Here is a 20,846-nt window from a genome sequence, read left to right on the forward strand (position 1 = left end):
ACACAGTGAGCTGGAGGCTGAAAGACAAAACCTACAAGACAAGAGTTAAAAAGGGGATGGAAAATGAAGATGAATGTGGGCAGAGAAAAGAGGGAATGGCATAAAGGCACCCCCCTTGGCAAGGTACTGAAAATTCTTCAGGATCTATCACTAGTTATGCAAGTCTCTACAGATGACTTCTGAAGGAAAAGAGAAGAAACATATTGAACTGTATAATAAATTTCTTGTTTGTGTTTCTTCAAACTTCAACTTGTAGTCTGAAACATTAACTTCTGTTCTATTCACAGAAAATTCTGTTCACAGATTTTACCTTAGGGTGAATAAACTATTGATTGAGTTGGCAGCCTCTCCTTAAGCCTCATTTTCATTCACATATGCATAAATGATTCCAAGATGTTAGCATTTAAACAAAGGAAGCTAAAAAGAGAAAAACAAACAAACAAAAAAATCCCCATCACATTACACACACGCACACACACAAAATAAATATCTAAAAATAACATTTTTTAAAGTGTTTGTTAATTACATACTTGGCAACCCAAAACCATCAGTTTAACTGGCTAATAGTTTTAGATTATCTCACTGCATGACTGAGAACCTCATAGCAATATTAATCCTTTCAACAGTTTTATTTCTTTCCCTCATTTATTTTAACATGATTACAATGAGATTTGGTTCATCTGAGATGGTAACTGATTGTGCTTCAGCCCTTGCCCTCCATTTCCTGGGCACAAAATTCAGCCTACAGACAGGCTTTCTTGACTGTCAGCTTCCCCATTCAGCATCCAGTTGTATTCCAGGACCTTGGGGAAATTAAGGAAGCAGTGTCTTATATTCTCAGCATATTTAAGTTTCTGTCCTTTCCTAGAACTTTACATGAGCAAGGCCTAGAGAACTCTGAAAATGAGGAAGTACACTGTAAAAGCATACAAGCAATCTTAATGTCTAGGTAAGGATCTGGAGAGAAGAAAGGCAGAGAAAAAGTAGACCAGAAGCATGGAGACCTGGATGGGCCAGAAAGAAATAAAAGCCAGAAAAAAGCAAAAATGTGAGTGTACCCAGCTGCACAGGGGTCAGTACCTACATAACCCAGTTCTCTCCTGGGCTACAAAACCAAGGAAACACTTTCCTCAGAAAAAAGTAGGGGTGGCATGCACTCATAGAACTTGCTCCTAGCCTTTTTATTTGGCCTAGTCATCTTAAACACATCCGTAACAACAACTGAAATTATATGTTTTAGAGACAATCAACCTCATTATTTACATACACATATAAATGCATTCAAATGACTTAGCCTTTAACCCCATTTCTTCCCTCTGGCTATAAAAAGATGAAAATGTTTATTCTAAAAATTACAGGAGATGGTTCATACTCCCATTATCCATGATACTGTGCAGGGCAACAAAGAATTTTTAATGTATTAATACTCTGTAATATGATGCTGACTTTGTAGGACAAGATAGAAAAATAATGAATTGGAGATGGTAACAGGACATTAAAGAAGAGACAAGGAGGGAGAAGAAGAAATAGAGCATTCTTGTTTAATCTCTGGAAATCAGCACAACCACAAATCATGTTGCAGTATGTCCTCCCACCTCCAGCTGCTACTAACTTCCAGAATGAACAAGTTTTACTCAGACTAGCCATGTCTCAGCTATGAACCTAAGAAACTATGTTAATAACCATTCTCTTCTTAAAGAGTATTCTCTTCACCAAAGCACCTATAACCAACATACAGTAAAATTTTTTGGTATGTAATTTACCTTTCTAAAAAAAACCAAATTGAACTTCAGCTTCTTCAAATATAATGCAATAAACCACTTCAATCCCATGTTAACTCCCAGTAACACTGACCAGAATGCCATTTGGCCCAGACTGGGAAACTAGGCAGCAGTGGACTAGACGACCATTTTTTTAATCAGCTATTGCAGGTAAGACTGACGGTTCAATGTTACGTTATTTATATTAGAAATCTCATAGTACACGTGTACCTCTTACATCTGATCACAAATGTGGGGACTAAAAAATGCCTCCCCTTTCCTCTTCCATAACAACTAGTACTTCAGTGGACCTGCATTATACACCCAGTTTTGCTTAACTGCTCCAAAAAGCACCTCCACCATTTAAATACATTTACACCTAAAACAGTAAGTGCTTCCAGACAGATGAAAAAAGACATGAATTAATCAGCATACATCGCTCATCTCCAATACCACTTTTCAGAAATATAAGTTTTAGTGAACATGAATGTTGGAAGAACATTGCCAGGTAACCTTAACTCCGCATTAATAGGTTTATTGACTCTTGTCTTTTACTTCTTCACTGGGGTGTGAGGATGGTGAATGAGAGGTAACAGTCAATATAAAACAGGGGAGATCTGAACAGGGTGGGGAGGAAATCACTGCAAGGATAATGAGGTTCACTAGAATAATTAACAGTTGCTCAGACAGGTTGTAAAATCTCTGTTCTTGGTCCAAACACAGTGTGGGCCCAACTGTAATAGGACAGACTAAACCTTGAGGTCCCTTGCAACCAAAATAATTTTATGATTCTGTGATAGAGGGAAAAAAACAATAAAAACTGCCACCCAAAAAGACCCTGGGCTAAGGCAGACCTATCTAGGCTCTACAATTACTGAAACACCCTTCTCTGCATCAGCAAGTTCTTTTACAGATTTGATCATAAAATTCTTCAGAACATTTGCCACCATCAGCTTTAACTTAGACTTTCCTTCTCAGTTTGTTATCTCAGACATAGTAATTACTTTTTGCTCTTCCCTTCAGCTACTGGATAACGGGAGAATCATTTGCCTTGCTAAACAAAAATATGGCTGATTTCTTATGTGGCATTCAGTGCATAAAATACACAGGAAAACCATTTTCTTTATAGTCACTCTGGGCCTGTTCCCTTCATTTACAGCAATGCATTTATTATTCTCCTCAGAACACTCACAAAAAAATGTGGGAGACAGCTTTCCTTTCTGTCACCTTTATGAACTTCAGCTAAAAACTTTGGGAGGCTTCTTTTTCCAGTGGATGAACTACAAAAGAAGAGATACATTTCTTCGCAATTATTTTTCCCGCTTGATTCTTCATTCCAATCAGCCTTTCAGCTGTGTACTGGAACTGTCTTGGGGGGGGGGAGAATTTTTAATGACAAGAGAAGATTCTCCTTCATCATATGAGCAGGAGTCTGCGTCATACACAAAATGCTCCACAAGCCTTTGTTTGGTCTTTTGTGCACCGCTTGCCCCCTTTGAAGGCAGAGTTGCTCACTCAGCTGATGAATTAAAGCAGATAGAGGCTAAACCAGGAGTTGTATTCTCAGTGATGTAGTTCTCAGTAGAAGCAGAGATTCAATTTTCCATATCATTTGCTCTGCCAAAAGAGAAGAGCTGAAGTCTGCAGTTTTACTGCCTTAGGTGAAAGATGAGTTGGCCCTAAACAGGGCATAAATAAACCTGTTTTCTGCCCCTTTGTGGTGGTGAAATGGAAAATTTATTGTTGCTTTCTAAATTCTGCATTGAAAATCCGAATCTAGCTAAAATATTATTTAATTTCATGAAAATATCTCTTAAAAACTCAGAAAGGTCTTGATATATCATAAATCCTTGAGTCTAAAATGGCAAAAGCAATGTTCTCTGAATAACAGATTATCTACAGTTACTAGTTTATGCCAGGAATTACACAGTTTTCCACTGAGCTCCAGTCTTATCTCACTAGAAATGAAAGCCTTTTGAACAGTGAAATAACTAGGCAGATTACACAGAAAGAGTTCATAGCACATATCTTAAAAATCAATGTATAGCTGATACCCTGGTTATTAATTTCAGTGGAAATGCTACTGCATGAAGACCTGGCCCTTTTCCTAGTTTGGACTAAAAGCATGAAGAAAAAAAGTGTGCAATTTCTAGGGAACACTCCACGCCTGTCTTTGAATCAGTTTAGTATTTGGTCAATTTAGCACCTTCAAAAGATTTAGGAATTAAGAACAAATTTAAGAATTTAAGAATTAACAAAAATTAAAATTTATTACTTCCTTCCTTTTGATGGATTAGTGGTGTATAACTGGAGACCTATCTGTTTCACAATGTGTGCAACAAAGCAGACCATATTATGTTAAATGGTAGCTATTTCATTTACGTCTAGAAAATATTGTCAAAAGTTAATAGCCATCTGCCACTCTGATAATCGTCCAGGTGAAAACACTGACTTCATGATAATATTCTCTTGCAACATCTCTATATCTGCTACAGTGAGTATCTGATGAACACCGAATAATTCTGTTTGACAGAATAGCCAACCCACAGATAGGGCAAATGTTTAAAGACGGAAAACTAATTGACAAGAAATAATTTGGGGTAGGAAACTCCAAAGTCTTCCTTCAAAAATGATAAATTTTAAGATGTGATAGATTTATCAGTTTTCCTGGTGGAAGCATTATCCTCAAATTGCATTGTTTACTGTTGAAAACAGTTATCTCTCAAAGTATCAAACTTGCAGAAAGAAAGGCTGCCTTTTCATTAGGTCAGTTTTTCCACTGAAGTGTAAGCTGGCATGATTTTTGGTGGTGGTGGAGGGGTGGTGGTGGAGGGGTGGTGGTGATGTTGGTTTGATCATTTTTGAGGGAATGGGGTTTTGTTTGGTTTTAAAGGCTTAAAAGACCATGCACCACGTTTCTGGGGCCAAATTTAACATCTCTGCTAAACTTATTGACAACAGCAGCTCAGACACATCAGAACTTGTGCAACCTGTTGCAGACACAACTGAAGGTTCCAAAAGGCAGGCTGCCTTGCGGTCAAGAAAACCTCATTAGTATTTTACTGCTTGTTATCAAGTTCACAAGAGAGGAGCTTAAAGGAATACATCACATTTAAGCATCAACTTTTGCTGCACATGCATGTACATACGTCTATTTTCTCAAGTTTCATTTTTATAGCAAACATAGGTTGGACATGCTGCACATTAGCCTAGCTGGCTGTCAGTAGCAAAAGCACATTCCAGGAGTTTCCAAACTATAGCACAACTGGAACCTGCTCTCCCAGTTAAAGATTTCGTGTCCTATCCTAGAAACAAGTCTGGCAATCTGTACCATAGTAGTACAGAATCACAAAATAACTCTTAGCACCACTGATCAAAAAATCTTCCGTTATCATTTGGTTGTGCTTATTTAGATAACATTTTTTAGAACACTTGCATATGCTGCCAGTAGGCCCCATTACATTAAGCAAGCAGATCAATTTCTGCATAGCTGCACAAAACCATTAAAAGCTACTGCCACAGCTGCAGCTGGAAAGCTATTAGCAACCAACCTGTTAGGAAATACACGCACAAAACATTATTCCCAATCTGCATCAAACCCATGCATCTTTGACCATGCTCCAAAGGCTGCCAAATCTGAACTCAGCCACATCAAATACAAAGTGAATTCCAAATGCATGAGCCTTTAAAAAATCTGGAAGAGGCTGCCAGCAATTTACACAAAGGTTGTGATAAGAAACGAATCTTGCAGATAACTACATCTCAGCAACAACTTACTGAAATTCAATATGGAATTAAATATGAAATTTCAGTTTGGTATGGAAACTTTAATAATCCAAATTACTAAGTCCACAGCTGAACTGCACTGCCTAGCTTCTTATTCCTGCCTGCTTACTGAATGACTTGCTCTTATCCTCTACAGCTCTGCAAGAAGTTCACCACTAAAACTTTCACATGACCTTAGTAACAGGTACAACAAAGTCTTTAATTAGAAAATGCTCATTTGAAGTAGCAGGGGTTTATGGGACAATACTTGCCAAAACAGTTTCTGAAAATAAGCGTGTGATACGTGGTCCAATTTAGTGGCTACGTATCTGAAAAACAGTCCCTAAGAATGCATCAGTTACCTGAGAAGTGTAACACCATTATAATATTTGCCCTTGAGCCTAAGCAATCAGTATTAAAAGAGTAATTTGCATGGAAATCGGTGTAACAGGGACTGTCTGCTACTTCTGAGGCAAGAATATGGACAGCAAAGGAAGGGAGGGGGCAACACTACATTTTCAGTTAAAACAAAATGGATACAATGAGCATCAACAAATTTGCAGGAACAAGACATTCCTCTAAAGGAAACTGAAAACGAACTGTTGCATTACATGTAGCATATCAAGTTCTATTAGCCTTGATAATACAGTAAGAAAAACTGCGTACTATGGTGGTAACTTCTAAGGTGTTTGGATGGAATGAAGGGAAACAAACCTATATACAAATAATTTCTGTTGAGTGAACAGGTAGAAACTTTTATATAAATTGAACAGAGAGAGTTCTTTATTAATAGTAATACTCAGATGAGTCAAAATAGCTTTGCAGAGAACCATGTATCACAAACTTGAGATTTTTAAAGATGCTAGTGAACAGTAAGATAAGTGACTCATTTGATAACTACAGACTGGATTTCCAAAAGGCTTTCAACTACTATGCCTAGACAACTCTGAGATGGCATGGGATAAGATGACATATTTTCCTGGGTGTTAAATCTTATAAAACAAAAAGCAAAGATAGAAATAAGCAGACTGTTTTCACAGTTTCATAAACCAGCAGTTCCAAAGGGATGGGCTCTGAAATTGTGTGATTTGATTCATTCAGAAATAATATAAAAAGAGAGTATTGAAGCAACAAAAGAGGGATGTTTTTTTTATTTTCTCATTTGAATAGCAAAGAACTGAAAATGGGTATCACAGTAGCAACAATAGCCACATTCATAGAACCATAGAATAGTTAGGGTTAGAAAGGACCGTAAAGTCATTTAATTGCAATCAATATCAATAAAGTCAAATTGATGTGTATAATGAAAAAACAGCCCTAACTCTCTATAAAGTACTGAGCTATAAATTAGTTACTTTAAGCACAGAATTTCTGAAGCCACTTAAAAAAATTCTAGAAGCACACTTTCTCAAGAATTAGAAGGTTAACAATGCTAGGATCTTCCAGGAAAGTACCTCACAGTAATGAAAAAAGAAGTTTACTATTCCATCATAAACCATGATATGTCTACATGCTGCAAATATGTATTGTCCTTACTTCCATCTAAAAGCATCAATTTCAGTAAGCAGCAGGACTGAAACCAGAACAACCTACTTTTTCACTAAATATATCTCTAACTTGTTGAAATAATAGTTATATAATGGTATGGAAGACAGACAGGTTAAAAGAAACAAGACACAGGAAAGGATATGCCCAGCAAGAACACAGTTGGATGATGGCTTCGACAGAACTTTCAGGTGGGTCATTAAACTGATGAAAGCTATACCAACAGAAGCAAACTTTGTGTGCTCAGTGACACATGCATAGAGCTTTTTTAGCCTTCATCAAAAAGGGAAAAATTCAAAGCCATTTTCTTATACTAGAGGTGAGAACCACAAAGAAGGAGCTCAACTGTTTTAGTAAATTACTTACTATCCAGAAGCACATGATAGTTGGGCCAAGCAAACTTAAGATAAATGGTATTGAAACCCACTATATAATTTACCTTCCTGTTTCAATACTGTTTCACCTTAAGCAAGTGCATGTACCTCTTCTTAGATTCTTATAGCTCTTTGAAAAAGCATGGCATGGCATTTTGCTAGTGCAGGTGACAAAAACTCAGCATGTAAACATAAAATGTACTCTTAAGTGTCTGAATAGCATCTTGTTCTTCTCCCCTATCTCCATAGCTACACTAAGAGTGAATCTGTAATTGGCAATTTTTGCAATGCTTTCATCTGTAAACATGCTACATAGACTGGAAAAGTAGTAATAAACTGAACCAGAACTTTAAACCACTGATGGAAAACAAATTACACCAAGAGACATAAGCAAGCCAGAAATCTGAATCACTCCCTTACCCCTCACCCAAGTATTTACAGTATATTTTGTAGTTTATTTTGACTTTAACTGTCCAGATTGCCATCTTAATGATTGTAGCTGTCCAAAGTGATTTGAAACATGAGCCTGATCAAAATCTAAAATTTAATGCCATAAATACTTACAGACCAAGGCCTGGCCTTAAGATTAATTGTATTTGAATGCAATTCTTCAAGCATGGGGTTTTTAACAGAAAATATAGCAACATTATAAGGTTAAAAGAAGGGTGATCACAGCCATAAATTTGATGGATGGACCACTCAGTGGATAAGACTTGGCTGGATGGCCACACACAGAGAGTTGTGGTCAACGGCTCAATGCCCCATTGGAGACCAGTAACGAGTGGTGTCCCTCAGGGATCAGTGTTGGGACTTATCCTGTTCAACATCTTTGTCGGTGACATGGACAGTGGGATTGAGTGCACCCTCAGCAAGTTTGCCGACGACACTAAGCTGTGTGGTTCACACTGGAGATATTCAAGGCCCGCCTGGACAAGTTCCTGTGTGATGTACTGTAGGTTACCCTGCTCTTGCAGGGGGGTTGGACTAGATGATCTTTTTAGGTCCCTTCCAACCCTTGGGATTCTGTGATTCTGTGATTCTGTGACACACTGAAATGCCCAAGTGGTGGACTTGTGTCTCAACTCTATCTCTGCCTGCATTGTTTGTATTCGTTATAGGCTCTCTGTAAATTTCTATTTTATGATTGGTTGCAGAGGTTTGTTAATGTAGGTTTGGTACAGCTCTTTCCTGTTTTACTCTTCCAGATTCATGAGTTTACCCTTATCCACCAAGTGGTCCATCCATCACATTTATGTCCCTCCAGTTTAGAGACAAGGATGTCATGGAGGACAGTGTCACACGCTTTGCACAAGTCCAGGTAGATGACATCAGATCCTGATGCCCCTATCCATCATTTCTATAGCTCCATCATAGAAGGCCACCAAATTGTCCCTTAGTGAAGCCATGTTGGCTGTCACTAACCACCTCATTGTTTTTCACGTGCTTTTTAATGGTTTCCAGGAGAATCTGCTCCATGATTCTGCCAGGCAGAGATGAGACTGACTTGCCAAGGTCTTCCATTTTTCCCTAGGGAAGCTTCACTAAAATCAAATAAAAGCTACTAATAAAGCAGCCAAAAATGTTAGGGTTTGGGGTTTTTGTCTCTTTGTTTGTTTTATTGTGGTGGGTTTTTTTTTTTGGTTTGGTGGGTTTTGGGTTTTTTTTGGGGGGCCATTTGCACCCCAAAACCTGCTTGTTCCAACAGCTTTATAATAACATCCTACCTTTTGCTGCTTTCCATGAAGTTAAAGTAGTTTCTGATACACAAGTTTACATTAAAAGGCAACTTCTGTCTTCTGTTCTAATGCTCTGGTATCTCACTGTTTACGCTTGGAAAGACTTAACTTACTCTTAGATTCCAAAGGAAAAATTAAGATATTTGGAACAAATTTCTAGGCTGCACAGCTTCAGACTTTTAGGAAAATCCTCACACACACTGCATTTGGAGTATGCTCTTCTCAACTCCATTGAGTGGGAGAGTCAACTTTTCCCTGGATTTCCTGTGAAAGTCTGTACATCACAATGGAACAAGATTATTACAGGACAGTGAAATATGACTCTCCCTCTTGCCAGGAGTGATTTGTTCCAATTCTTTAGTAAAAAAAAAACCCAAAACTCCCTTCTGCCTACTCAACTCAGCTTGAATGATCTTTAGTCCTATCACAGAATTGCCTTAGCAGCCTCAGAAATCTTTATCTAAGACACTTCAGTCCAATTTCTGCAAGGAATTGAACAGTGGGGCACATCTGTACGTAAGTACGATGTATACAGTAGAAAAATGAAACCTTCTCCAGATTTTACTGCAGATTGAAATGCTGACGTTTAATGTCCACGTTTACCACTATCAACTGATAGCAGTAGAAACTGAACAGGGGAGTTACACAAATCCTTACCTGAGGCACACATGTAAGTCATTCAACTCACTTTCATTCCGTCAGGTAAATGGCAAGTAAAAGAATTTCTAGTAGAGAAACAACAAACTAGACATTAGACAAAACCATCTCAACATCTAATGACTATAAGCTACTATTTGGAATGCATTTACACTAAAAAAAAAAAATAAAAAAAAAATCAATTGAAAGTGTTGAGGCTACAAGAAGCAAAATGCATTTTAGATAAATTTCATTTTAAGGAGATATTTGAAATGGCAGACAGCAGAGACATGATTACCCTGAGAATACAACAGGAGAAAGTCTATGTTGCCTGCGTTACAGTACATGAGGAGGGATGAGAATAGAGATGAGCAAGGAAGTATTTTTATGAAAATATTAAACTTCAGTTTTGGCAAAAGAGGAACTAACGTTGTAAAGACTAAATGACAAACCAAAACTCAGATATTAGGAAAGGTTGGAGAGAAGTTTCAGTAGATGAAACAAGCATTGTTTGGGCAAGGATACTAAGAAGAGGACAGAAAAGCAGCACAAGGATCTGACATTCAACTCTTCAAGAACACAGAAAGGAAAAAACACAGATCCTGAGAATTTTCTGTAAATAAACACACTTTTGATGCTTTTCTTACCGATGTAGTCCTTGTAGTAGCTAACTCTTGGACTAAAAGATCTACCTCTTACTGGTTTTCTAAAACATAATAATATTAAAATATTTAATAATGCAATTAACTTGACATTGCAATTACACATCATCATCATCAGATGAAAATATGTATAGAAATGAAGGAAACGCTGATGTTTGATATTTTCCATCTATATCCAGAAAGTTTATTAATATAGTTTTTAATAGAGGGTAGTAAATTGACACAGAAGAATCAATATTAGAAAACGAACATCATTAAATATTTTCAGCCTAACTGCATCAGGAAAGAGACACTGAAGAGTCAGTTTATGAAGGCAATTGAGGATAAAACTTAAGATTCACCAACATAAAATTACAAGCATATCAAAACTAGCTTCTTGGTAATTCATGCATCAAATGCAATAGCACATTTCAATTTACTTATATGAATCTAAAAACTTCACATCATCATGATAAATGGATGACAGTAGTTTTTAAACTTAATATCAGTGGGTTGTAAAGATTAACACCCTCATTCTTCCTTGCATAAATTAATTATACAAAACTGACAGGCTGCTACCAATTCCCTGTTCTTAGAAAGTATAATAAATCTATGAACAATGGTATAATAATTTATACCATTTCATAATTGCAATGACATTTCTAATACAGTTCACTAACTCTTTCATTCTTTTATAAGGACCTTCATTTAAACTGGCTAGTTGCAATTGGACCTCTCTTTCACTTGTAAAGATCCGATTTCATCTACTTTTCTGTTTACTGTAGTGCTAGTTTTCCTTTGAACACAGTATCACATACATATAAATAGCAAGAATAAACCAAAACTGAAACAAACAAGAAAATATTTCATGAGGATAGGTGAATCTGAAAAGGAAAGACCAACACACTTACAAAAGTAAGAACAGCATTATTAGCACTTAAAAAAAAAAAAAAACCAACAAAAAAACAACCACAAACAAACCCAAACTTTTCAAATGCTCACAATTCACCCCTTTTGATCTGCCACAGAATTCTCCTTCCCCTAGTGCTACATCAGAGAAGTACATGAATCACGCAGTTTTGCTGTGTGCATATGTTTTGTTTCACATGTGGCTTGTGAAGAGTCACAAGATCTTTTCATGTGGAGCTCAGTTCCCTTATTCAGCTTATTTTAAGAACAAAAACATCCTGAATTCAATAAACATAGGAAATATTCCACTTGCTACTGAGCTCTGCAAAAAATTTGCAGTGACATTACAAGAGTTACACTGTATTTTAAAAATGTTCATAACAGAAACACAGCTAAAACTACTTAATTTGCCCTCCAAATGATCCCCCAGAATAACTCACATTATATATACATATATATATATTCATCATTTTATAGAATGACTCGCCATCCAAGGCTCAGGTGACACTGTGAAAAGAGCTACATCATGTATCTTTTCACCTCAGTCTTCACCAGCAAGTGCTCCAGTCATGCTGCCCAAGTCACAGAAGGCAACAGCAGAGACTGGAAGAATGAAGAACTGCCTGCTGTAGATCAGGTTTGAAAACATCTAAACATTAAGTTCATGCACAAGTCCATGGGACCTGACAAAAAGCATCCGCAGGTCCTGTGGGCATGGACAGATGAAGTAGCTAAGCTGCTATCCATTGTATTTGAGAAGTCATGGCAGTCTGGTGAAGTTCCTGCTGACTGGAAGGGAGGAAATATAACTCCCATTTTCATGAAGGGAAAAAGGAAGACCCAGGGAACTATAAGCCAGTCAGTCTCACCTTGGTGCCTCGCAAAATCATGAAGCAGATCCTCTTGGAAACCATGCTAAGGCACAATAAGGTGATTGGTGACAGCCAGCATGGCTTCACTAAGTGCAAATCATGCCTGACAATTTAGCGGCCTTCTGAGGCAGGTTGACAGTGTATATGAATAAGGGCAGGGAGACTGACATCATCTACCTGGACCAGAGCAAAACACCTGACACCACACAACATCCCTGTCTCAAAACTGGAGAGGCCTGGATTTTATGGATGGACCACTCAGTGGATAAGAATTTGCCTGGATGGTCACACTCAAGAATTCATGGACAACAGCTTGATGTGCAAGTGGAGACCAGTGGCAAGTGGCATCTCTCAAGGGTAAATGTTGGGACCAGTCCTGTTCAATGTCTTTCTCAATGACATGGACAGTGGGACTGAGTGCATTCTTAGCAAGTATGCCACCTACACCAAGCTGTGAGGTGAAGTCAACATGCTTCAGGGATGCCATCAGAGGAACCCTGACAGGCTCGAGATGAGACTGCGTAAACCTCATGAAGTTCAATGAGGCCAAGTATAAGGTCCTACACCAGGGCCAGGGCAATCCCAAGCACAGACACAGACTGGGCAGAGAATGGATTGATAGCAGCCCTGAGGAGAAGGACTTGGGGGTGTTGGTTGATGAGAAGCTCAACATGAGCCAAGAGTATGCACTCACAGCCCAGAAAGCCAACTGTATGCTGGGCTGCATCAGAAGACTGTGATGAGCAGGTCTCTCATGAGACCCTACCTGAAGTACTTCATCCAGCTCTGGGGCCACCGACACAAGAGGAACATGGATCTGTTCAAGCATCATGAAGATCAGAAGGCTGGAGCACCTCTCCTCTGAAGACAGGCTGAGAGCTGGGCTTGCTCAGCCTGGAGAAGGCTCGAGGGAGATGTTATAGCAGCCTTCCAGTACCTAAAGGGATCCTACAAGAAATCTGGAGAGCGACTTCTTACCGGGACATGCAGCGATAGGACAAGGGGGAATGGCTTTAAACTGACAGAGGGGAGATTTAGATCAAATATAAGGAACAAGTTCTCTACTCTGAGGGTGGTGAGATACTAGAACAAGTTGCCCAGAGCAGCTGTGGCTGTCCCATCCCTGGAAGTGTTCAAGGCCAGGTTGGGTGGGCCTTTGAGCAACCTGGTCTAGTGGCAGTTATCCCCACTTGTGGCCAGGGGGCTTGGTATTGGATGATCTTGAAGGTCCCTTCCAAACCATTCTATGATGAATGTAAAGCACAAAATACATATTCCCAATTCTTAAGAAGTTTTGGAACTCTGTTTCTGCCAGATGCATTTTGTATCTGGTAGAGAACTCTGACCTATCAATCAGAAATTCATTTTAAAATAAACTTTCAAGTAGGCAATTCTGTTTTATGATTTAGAATTTTGAATCACCAGAATTACTAGGGAAAACATGTTTACCATATTTATTTAAAAAGTGTACTAATGCGATTTTAACACTACAGGACTAATCACTACTCTCACCAACCTGGAAGATGCAGTCAGGGCTGCATTCTCAGCCATTCAACTCAAATGTGAGTATCAGACACTGAGACAACACAGTATCAATTTTGAATGAAGTATGTTATGTAAAAATCACTCTTCCCCCAGTATGTCCATCCTGGCATGTGGTGTAGAATACTATTTTCTGTAGAAAAAACAGATTCATTATACATCCATTCCTTTCATACCAAAGATGATGAAAAAAAACCAGTATGCACTATTTTTCCTGATTACCAAGGTATTCCTGAAAAAGTTAGATACCATCTTCCATTATACATTTAACTTTTCTATTTAAATAGAGCTATGCATGAATTTTCTACTCCCTCAGAACATAGTAATGGTGCTACAACACTGAGGAGTAGACAAAGAGTCGCTTGCACTATTCCTTGCAAGTAGCCTTAATATTACTGCTTTGTACATGAGCTAATAAAAAACCCGAAGTATCTTCTCAAAGCAAGAAAGTTATACCACCACAGGGAAATATCTACTTACAGCACACACTTAAGAAGAAGCGTGACGCTGAAAGTTAAACAAATTAAATTCACATGTGCCAAAAGGTTCTGCCAAAGCCTACAGAAGATGCTCTGCACATGGTTTAGAGCAAATATATGAATGATTACATTTTGACCTCATGGATAGGTAGGCCTACACATCACTGCTACTTAGTTACAGATTCTGCTTTACTTATGGTGAAATATTGTCAATCATTCACTTCTGCTTAATCAAAGAATATAAAGTACATCAAAAATCCAGGAGTCTACTATGAAAAGATCAGCTTTCCAGTGACAGATTCCCCCCCCACCCCCACCCCCCAGTTATTACTGGAATGTTTAACTTTATTCTTCAAGTCAAGGAAACTTTGAAAAAATGTAATATGTCATTTAAATGAATCATAGTTGTAAAGCTAGAAAGAAATGTTTAGCTCAGTGAATTTTAAAACTCAGGAGACTTCACAGTAGAAGAAAATTAACCTCTGGTTATTTTTTCCTACACTAAGATGCTGAGATATACTTAGGAGAGTAACTCAATACACTTGCACTAATTACAATAAATTCTTCTACATTCAGACCTAAATCACTTGCTAGGTATATGTTCTGGCAGCTGTAAAGCAAGGAGAACTTCCATGCTTATAATTTTTGTACTGTAATATCCATATTTTGATCACTGGGGACTCCAGTCCAGCAGATTCTAGTTACCACAGTAAAATTGGTATTTTTGAAGATATGCATGTAAGCTTTAGAACAATGATATATCCAAGCTAAATCTCCCTCTAGACAAGATTCCGATGTCATATTTAGTAACCAAAGAATAATTTGGGTAAATTAACTTAGTTCTAACTTAATTTGTAATAGTTTCACACTACGGACATTTGTAGAACCATTCATGTTCTAGATTGCTGCATAAACCAAGTCATCTTAACAAATGAAATTAAGTGCAAAAGACATGCCCAAATTAAAATGGGCAAAGCAGCACTCACTGGCCATCAGGAAACACAAAAGTTAAACTACATTTAATGATGATGAGACAAAATTTTCTTCCTGTTCAGGTTACAAAAGTCAAAAACGTAGAATTGGGATCTCTGAACTGCAAGAAAGAAAACATGTTTCCTATCTTCGGCTTAAATGTTGAAGACACTCACTGCTTCAGTAAGTACAATACACTGCTCACAGAGGTCTCTTCAGTGAGAAAACTGAAAAGTACATTTTGCTTGACAAATATTTGCAACAGTGAAAATCTGGGAAATGCTACAGTGCATTCTACAGTAACTGGAACACAGGATAACGTGAGGATCTCCTAGTTTATGTATATGCACACTGATACACACTTCCTTTTCTAGAAGGAGACTCCTCACAGCTGCAGAGAGGATTTTGAAACTTAAAAGCCAAATGAACCTTTGAGGATGGGTAAATGTACCCACTGTAACATACCCATTCTGCTTCATGCATCTAGTTTGCTCCAATAACTGCTAGCTGGGTCCACATTATGCACAATATAAATATATACTGTGCTTGAACATCTTAAACAGAAGCAACAGCTTCACAAAACCTTACACAATCTAAGCTTCCACTGGTTTCCTGTGGAAATGTTACTAAAAGTTTTTAAAGCATATAAAAGAAGAATCAGATTCTGAGAATTATCATACCTGATACAGCAAGAAAATCATCAATACTTGTTATATCATCCACAGCTTCAGTAAGGACATGGATGTGATTCTCCCATGTACTCCTATACATCTCCATGTTGTTTTTCACAACTTGACTTTTTGGTCTGGCAGCAAGAGCTAAAGCAGCATTAATAACCTGTACCAAAAATAAAGACAAAATCCAACATCAAAATGATTATGTCTTCAAAAATAAAATCTAATGTTTTACTTAAAACTGCAAAGCAGTATTTCTGTTCTCTAAGCGAAAGCAATGTTCGGTTTTTGTTTCTGTTCTCAACAGGACTATCAGGCAGATGTTGCTTAGGCCATCTTCCATGAGCTTTTTAACTTATAAAGCTAAAAAGGAACATGATAGCAAAAATCCCAACTTTTATTTTTAGTTGGAGAATTCATACTATTCCAGTTTGCAATATATTAATACAAGGAGGTTTTTACTTCCACAGACTTAAAGCACACACTTACTGGTATGTCATACATCAGTTTTGAATTTAAACTCTTTTAGGAACTGTTGCCACAGAGCTTATTATGGAGTATATTCACTGACAGAGGTATTATCAACCTCTCATAATGATAGAGGTAAGTTTTGGCAGGACAACATAACTGAACACTAGCCTTATACTAATCTTTTTCCCCCCTTCCCAATATTGCTTACTTATCAAGGGTAAAATTGTTTTAAGACAACAAAAGACCATGTGAAGCAAAAAATTAGAAGAATAAAACCAAATTGCCACACTGATCCCCAGTACTGACAGTATACGTTCCTGAAATGTTCTGGTACATCATGCCACTGTAACCAAGTCATATTTCTAATTCTAAGCCCATCTGATGTGTCTTTTACAATAATATCAATCCTCTTGACCCTGTTCTGGCTCATAAGCTAAATCTGTAAACAGTTTGGTTTGTATTTTTATGTATCACATGAATTTATACAGCAGGTGAAATTTAAATAATGATGAACTTACTAATGACTCTCCTCTCATAATCAAGGAATGTACATCGTTAGGCTTTCACAAAAAACACTGCTAGGATTGAGTCTTTTTACTAACACTTTTGATGAAAAGATCATGTGGCTATTACTTTACCAGCCATCTGGAAAAGACAGAGTATGCACCTACACTGAAGGAAAGGGTAAGATTTCTTCACAAGCGATTTTTAAATAAAATGCAAGTCTGTCCTGTAAATACAAACACAAAAGGATCTTATTCTCCAGAAAAAAAAAAAAAAAAAAAAGTCAATAGGTAGAACAAATTTAGAATTGGAACCAAGTGGACAGGAACAAAAATGCATGTGCATTTATAGTGCGTCAGTCAAATGCAAGTCCACTATGCCAAGTGGTAGCAAACAAAAAAAGTACTGTCAGAGAAACCAGCAGTCTGAGAAGCAAAACCAGAATTCCTGAAAAACAAACCATGAAGCAAGTGTTTTGCTCTACTGCTGTACTGTTATAGTTTTTAGGTGGAATATAGCTATGCATTTTGGGGCACCATTCTTCTAGAATGACAAAGAATTTCTTTCCCACTGAAGACAGAACCACACCAGTATCATCATTATAGATTAACAAACATAAAAACATGAGAAGACTGAAAAAACTGAAACCAGTCTAGAGAAAGAGAACCTAAAGAGAGAGTAACTGCAGAGATTACATGAATAACTACTCTATATGCATCATGAAAACCAAAGGAGCTGTAAACTGAGAAAAAGAGTAAAAGCTACAAACACTACCAAAAAAAAAACCAAAACACCAACCAAAAAAAGAAGATCAACTAAAAAGCAAATTCATTTTTGCAGGCAAAAAGCTCTCAATTTACCTGAAATTCTCTAAAACACGAAAACAATAATTTGCTTAAGGTCAAAATATCAAGCACACCAAATGCTGAACTGAGGAAGATGACATTATTAATTTGTCATCAGTTCCATAAACATGCAATATTACATGAACATATCAGGATGATGTACGACATATTTTTGTAAAACAAGAATGGAATTATCATAAAGATGTTACTTGATTTTAAATAGTGTTATAATATGCTTAAACACTGTTTAAATGTTGTCTAAATCTAGCCAATCAGGAGCCCCAGCATCTCGGAATTACTACTGAATTAGCAGCAATCTCCACTGCAAAACCTTCTTATTCTGACAAAGCATCTGCAAAGTTATGCAGAAAACCACAAAATGCACTGAATAAAGGAGACGTGGTCATTCTCCCCATTTTCCAGATTACTAATACCCAAATTATTTCATTCATTAGACTTTCAGCTTTTTGACAATTAATTCTGCCTTCACATACACAGCACAGAACATGTAGCTACCTTAAAGAATGTGCTATCAGACTACCTGTATTTGAAAAAGAATTTAAAATTTTAGTAAAGAACCAAAGTAAAGAATGTTAATTCTGCTTAGAAGCAGAAAGTATATGCTATAGGAAAAACCTGCTGAACAGATGAGCAATTAACAGTTTGAAATTCTTGTGTCTGATCAGTGTTTAAAAATAAAAAGGCTACAAAATTTCTACAAAATAGAAAAATAAAATACTAATCAAAAGCACCTCAAAATCCACCACCACCTACTATGGTTTCAGCAGTTTGCCTATGAAACAGTTTTTTTGAAAGTTCAGAACAGCTCACCAGCCATATAGCATGCACATAAACAAGTCTAAATGCTCATTTAAAAGAAGTCTGATTTCATGCAGTATCTTTAAAACTAAGCCACTGACTTTTAAAATAGTAGATGTTACAAGCAGGTGACAGAATACTGCTCTAACCAGGGCCTAGTAAGGACTTGGAAATGACTATACTTTTTCCTTTCTAATTATAATTTTGTTTGTGCTATACACAGTTTTCTGCATAGTTTTCAGACATCCTTTAAAAAAAGCCCCTTCCTTGTGTTATACAAGTTTATTTTGTCCATACTCCAGATCTACAAAATCTGTAGCAAAAGCATTTATCAGCTGTATCAACTGGCAGCAGATCTGTCTTAAGGGTGCATGATTCAACCACTAAAAGCAGGCAAACAATTTGTGTCTCATGTAAAAACCACTATCCCTGTCCTCCCTCCCCCCCCCCCCTTTTTTTTTAATGTCAGGAAACGTATATGGTTAAGAAATTGAATGTACAAGAGGTGCCTTATATTTTAATTTGTAAATGAAATTCTCTCCTCCAATAGAATGCAGGAGAGAATCATAGTGATAACTTCCAGGGGGATTGGAAGAGCAGCTCTCCCAAATGAATGCTGAGTACAGCCTGCTAATTTTAGCCTGCTGATTTTAGCACTGCTAAAATCATACATCGTTTCGAACATCTGAAAAATAGTACTAGCACAGCAATGCTAACACAGATGAAAAGGTTAATCATTTATACCTTATCAAAATGTAGAAAATAAAAACTGAGTCACCAGGGACTTTAAAGCCCTATTCAGACACCAAAGGTGCCTATATCCTAGGCATACGCAAAGAATCGTAATAAACCTTCTGCCTACATCCCCACATGTGCTACTGATTTGCAGCACCACTTTGGAAACATAGGGTCTTTTCCTGCATACATTTATTTATGCTTGGATAGCCAATTGCTTCTGGCTTCTCAAATAAGTCAACAGACTACTCAAGCAGCTGCAGGCTTAAATTTCCATTCACACACATTGCTCCTACTGAAGGCTCTCTGCAACTAAAGACTTTTTTTTTTTTTTTAAGAGTTAAAGCAGGGAAATTAAGAGCATATAGGGGTACATTTTTATAAAGGTAAGTATTCAGTGTTTTCCTCGAAGTACTACCTTTGGCACTGAACATACATTTCAAATAAATTATTCAAAAGCAATGACACTCTATGCTAAAGCCAGTCTTAACTGACTTCCAATTTTACCACTTATACAAACTACTTCATTTGTCTATTAAAACAAATGACTAAAATTCCATATATGCAACTGTAAGCAGTTTATGAACTAGGCTTTACATCGTCTTTTTATTTATAGAATCACAGAATAGTTAGGGTTGGAAAGGACCTTAAGATCATCTAGTTCCAACCCCCCTGCCATGGGCAGGGATACCTCAAACTAAACCATGCCACCCAAGGCTTCATCCAAATTGGCCTTGAACACTGCCATGGAGGGAGCATTCACAACCTCCCCGGGCAACCCATTCCAGTGCCTCACCACCCTAACAGGAAAGAATTTCTTCCTTATATCCAATCTAAACTTCCCCTGTTTAATTTTAATCCGTTACCCCTTGTCTGGTCACTACCGTCCCTAACAAAGAGTCCCTCCCCAGCATCCCTATAGGCCCCCTTCAGATACTGGAAGGCTGCTATGAGGTCTCCACACAGCCTTCTCTTCTCCAGGCTGAACCACACAGCTTGGTGTCATCAGCAAACTTGCTGAGGGCACACTCAATCCCACTGTCCATGTCACCGACAAAGATGTTGAACAAGACCGGTCCCAACACCGATCCCTGAGGGACACCACTTGTTACTGGTCTCCAGCCGGACATTGAGCCATTGACCACAACTCTTTCTGTGCGGCCATCCAGCCAGTTCTTTATCCACCGAGTGGTCCACCTATCAAATTGATGTCTCTCCAATTTAGAGACAAGGATTGTCGTGTGGGACAGTGTTGAACGCTTTGCATAAGTTCAGGTAGATGACATCAACTGCTCTACCCCTGTCCATCAGTTCCGTAGCCCCATCATAGAAGGCCACCAAATTGGTGAGGCAGGATTTCCCCTTAGTGAAGCCATACTGGCTGTCACCAAGCACCTTGTTGTTTTTCATATGCCTTAGCATGCCTTCCAGGAGAATCTGCTCCGAGATTTTGCCAGGCACAGAGGTGAGACTGACTGGTCTGTAATTCCCCGGGTCTTCCATTTTCCCCTTCTTCAAAATGAGGGTTGTATTTCCCTTTTTCCAGTCGTTGGGAACTTCACCTGAC

At 37.8% G+C, this 20,846-nt stretch overlaps 1 protein-coding gene across 2 annotated transcripts in view; it reads right to left on the bottom strand.

The window, feature by feature from the left end:
• The window catches only part of CTNNA3 (catenin alpha 3), a 505,620-nt gene that overhangs the window by 131,459 nt on the left and 353,315 nt on the right, over positions 1–20,846 (bottom strand). For both annotated transcript variants that reach the window (XM_065670947.1, XM_065670948.1), the window contains one exon: positions 15,912–16,068. In XM_065670947.1, the coding sequence (XP_065527019.1) occupies positions 15,912–16,068 (157 nt within the window). The remainder of the gene's footprint in view (positions 1–15,911; positions 16,069–20,846) is intronic.

The sequence above is a fragment of the Lathamus discolor genome, chromosome 3, assembly GCF_037157495.1.
Source record: "Lathamus discolor isolate bLatDis1 chromosome 3, bLatDis1.hap1, whole genome shotgun sequence".
Classification (NCBI taxonomy): Eukaryota; Metazoa; Chordata; class Aves; order Psittaciformes; family Psittacidae; genus Lathamus; species Lathamus discolor.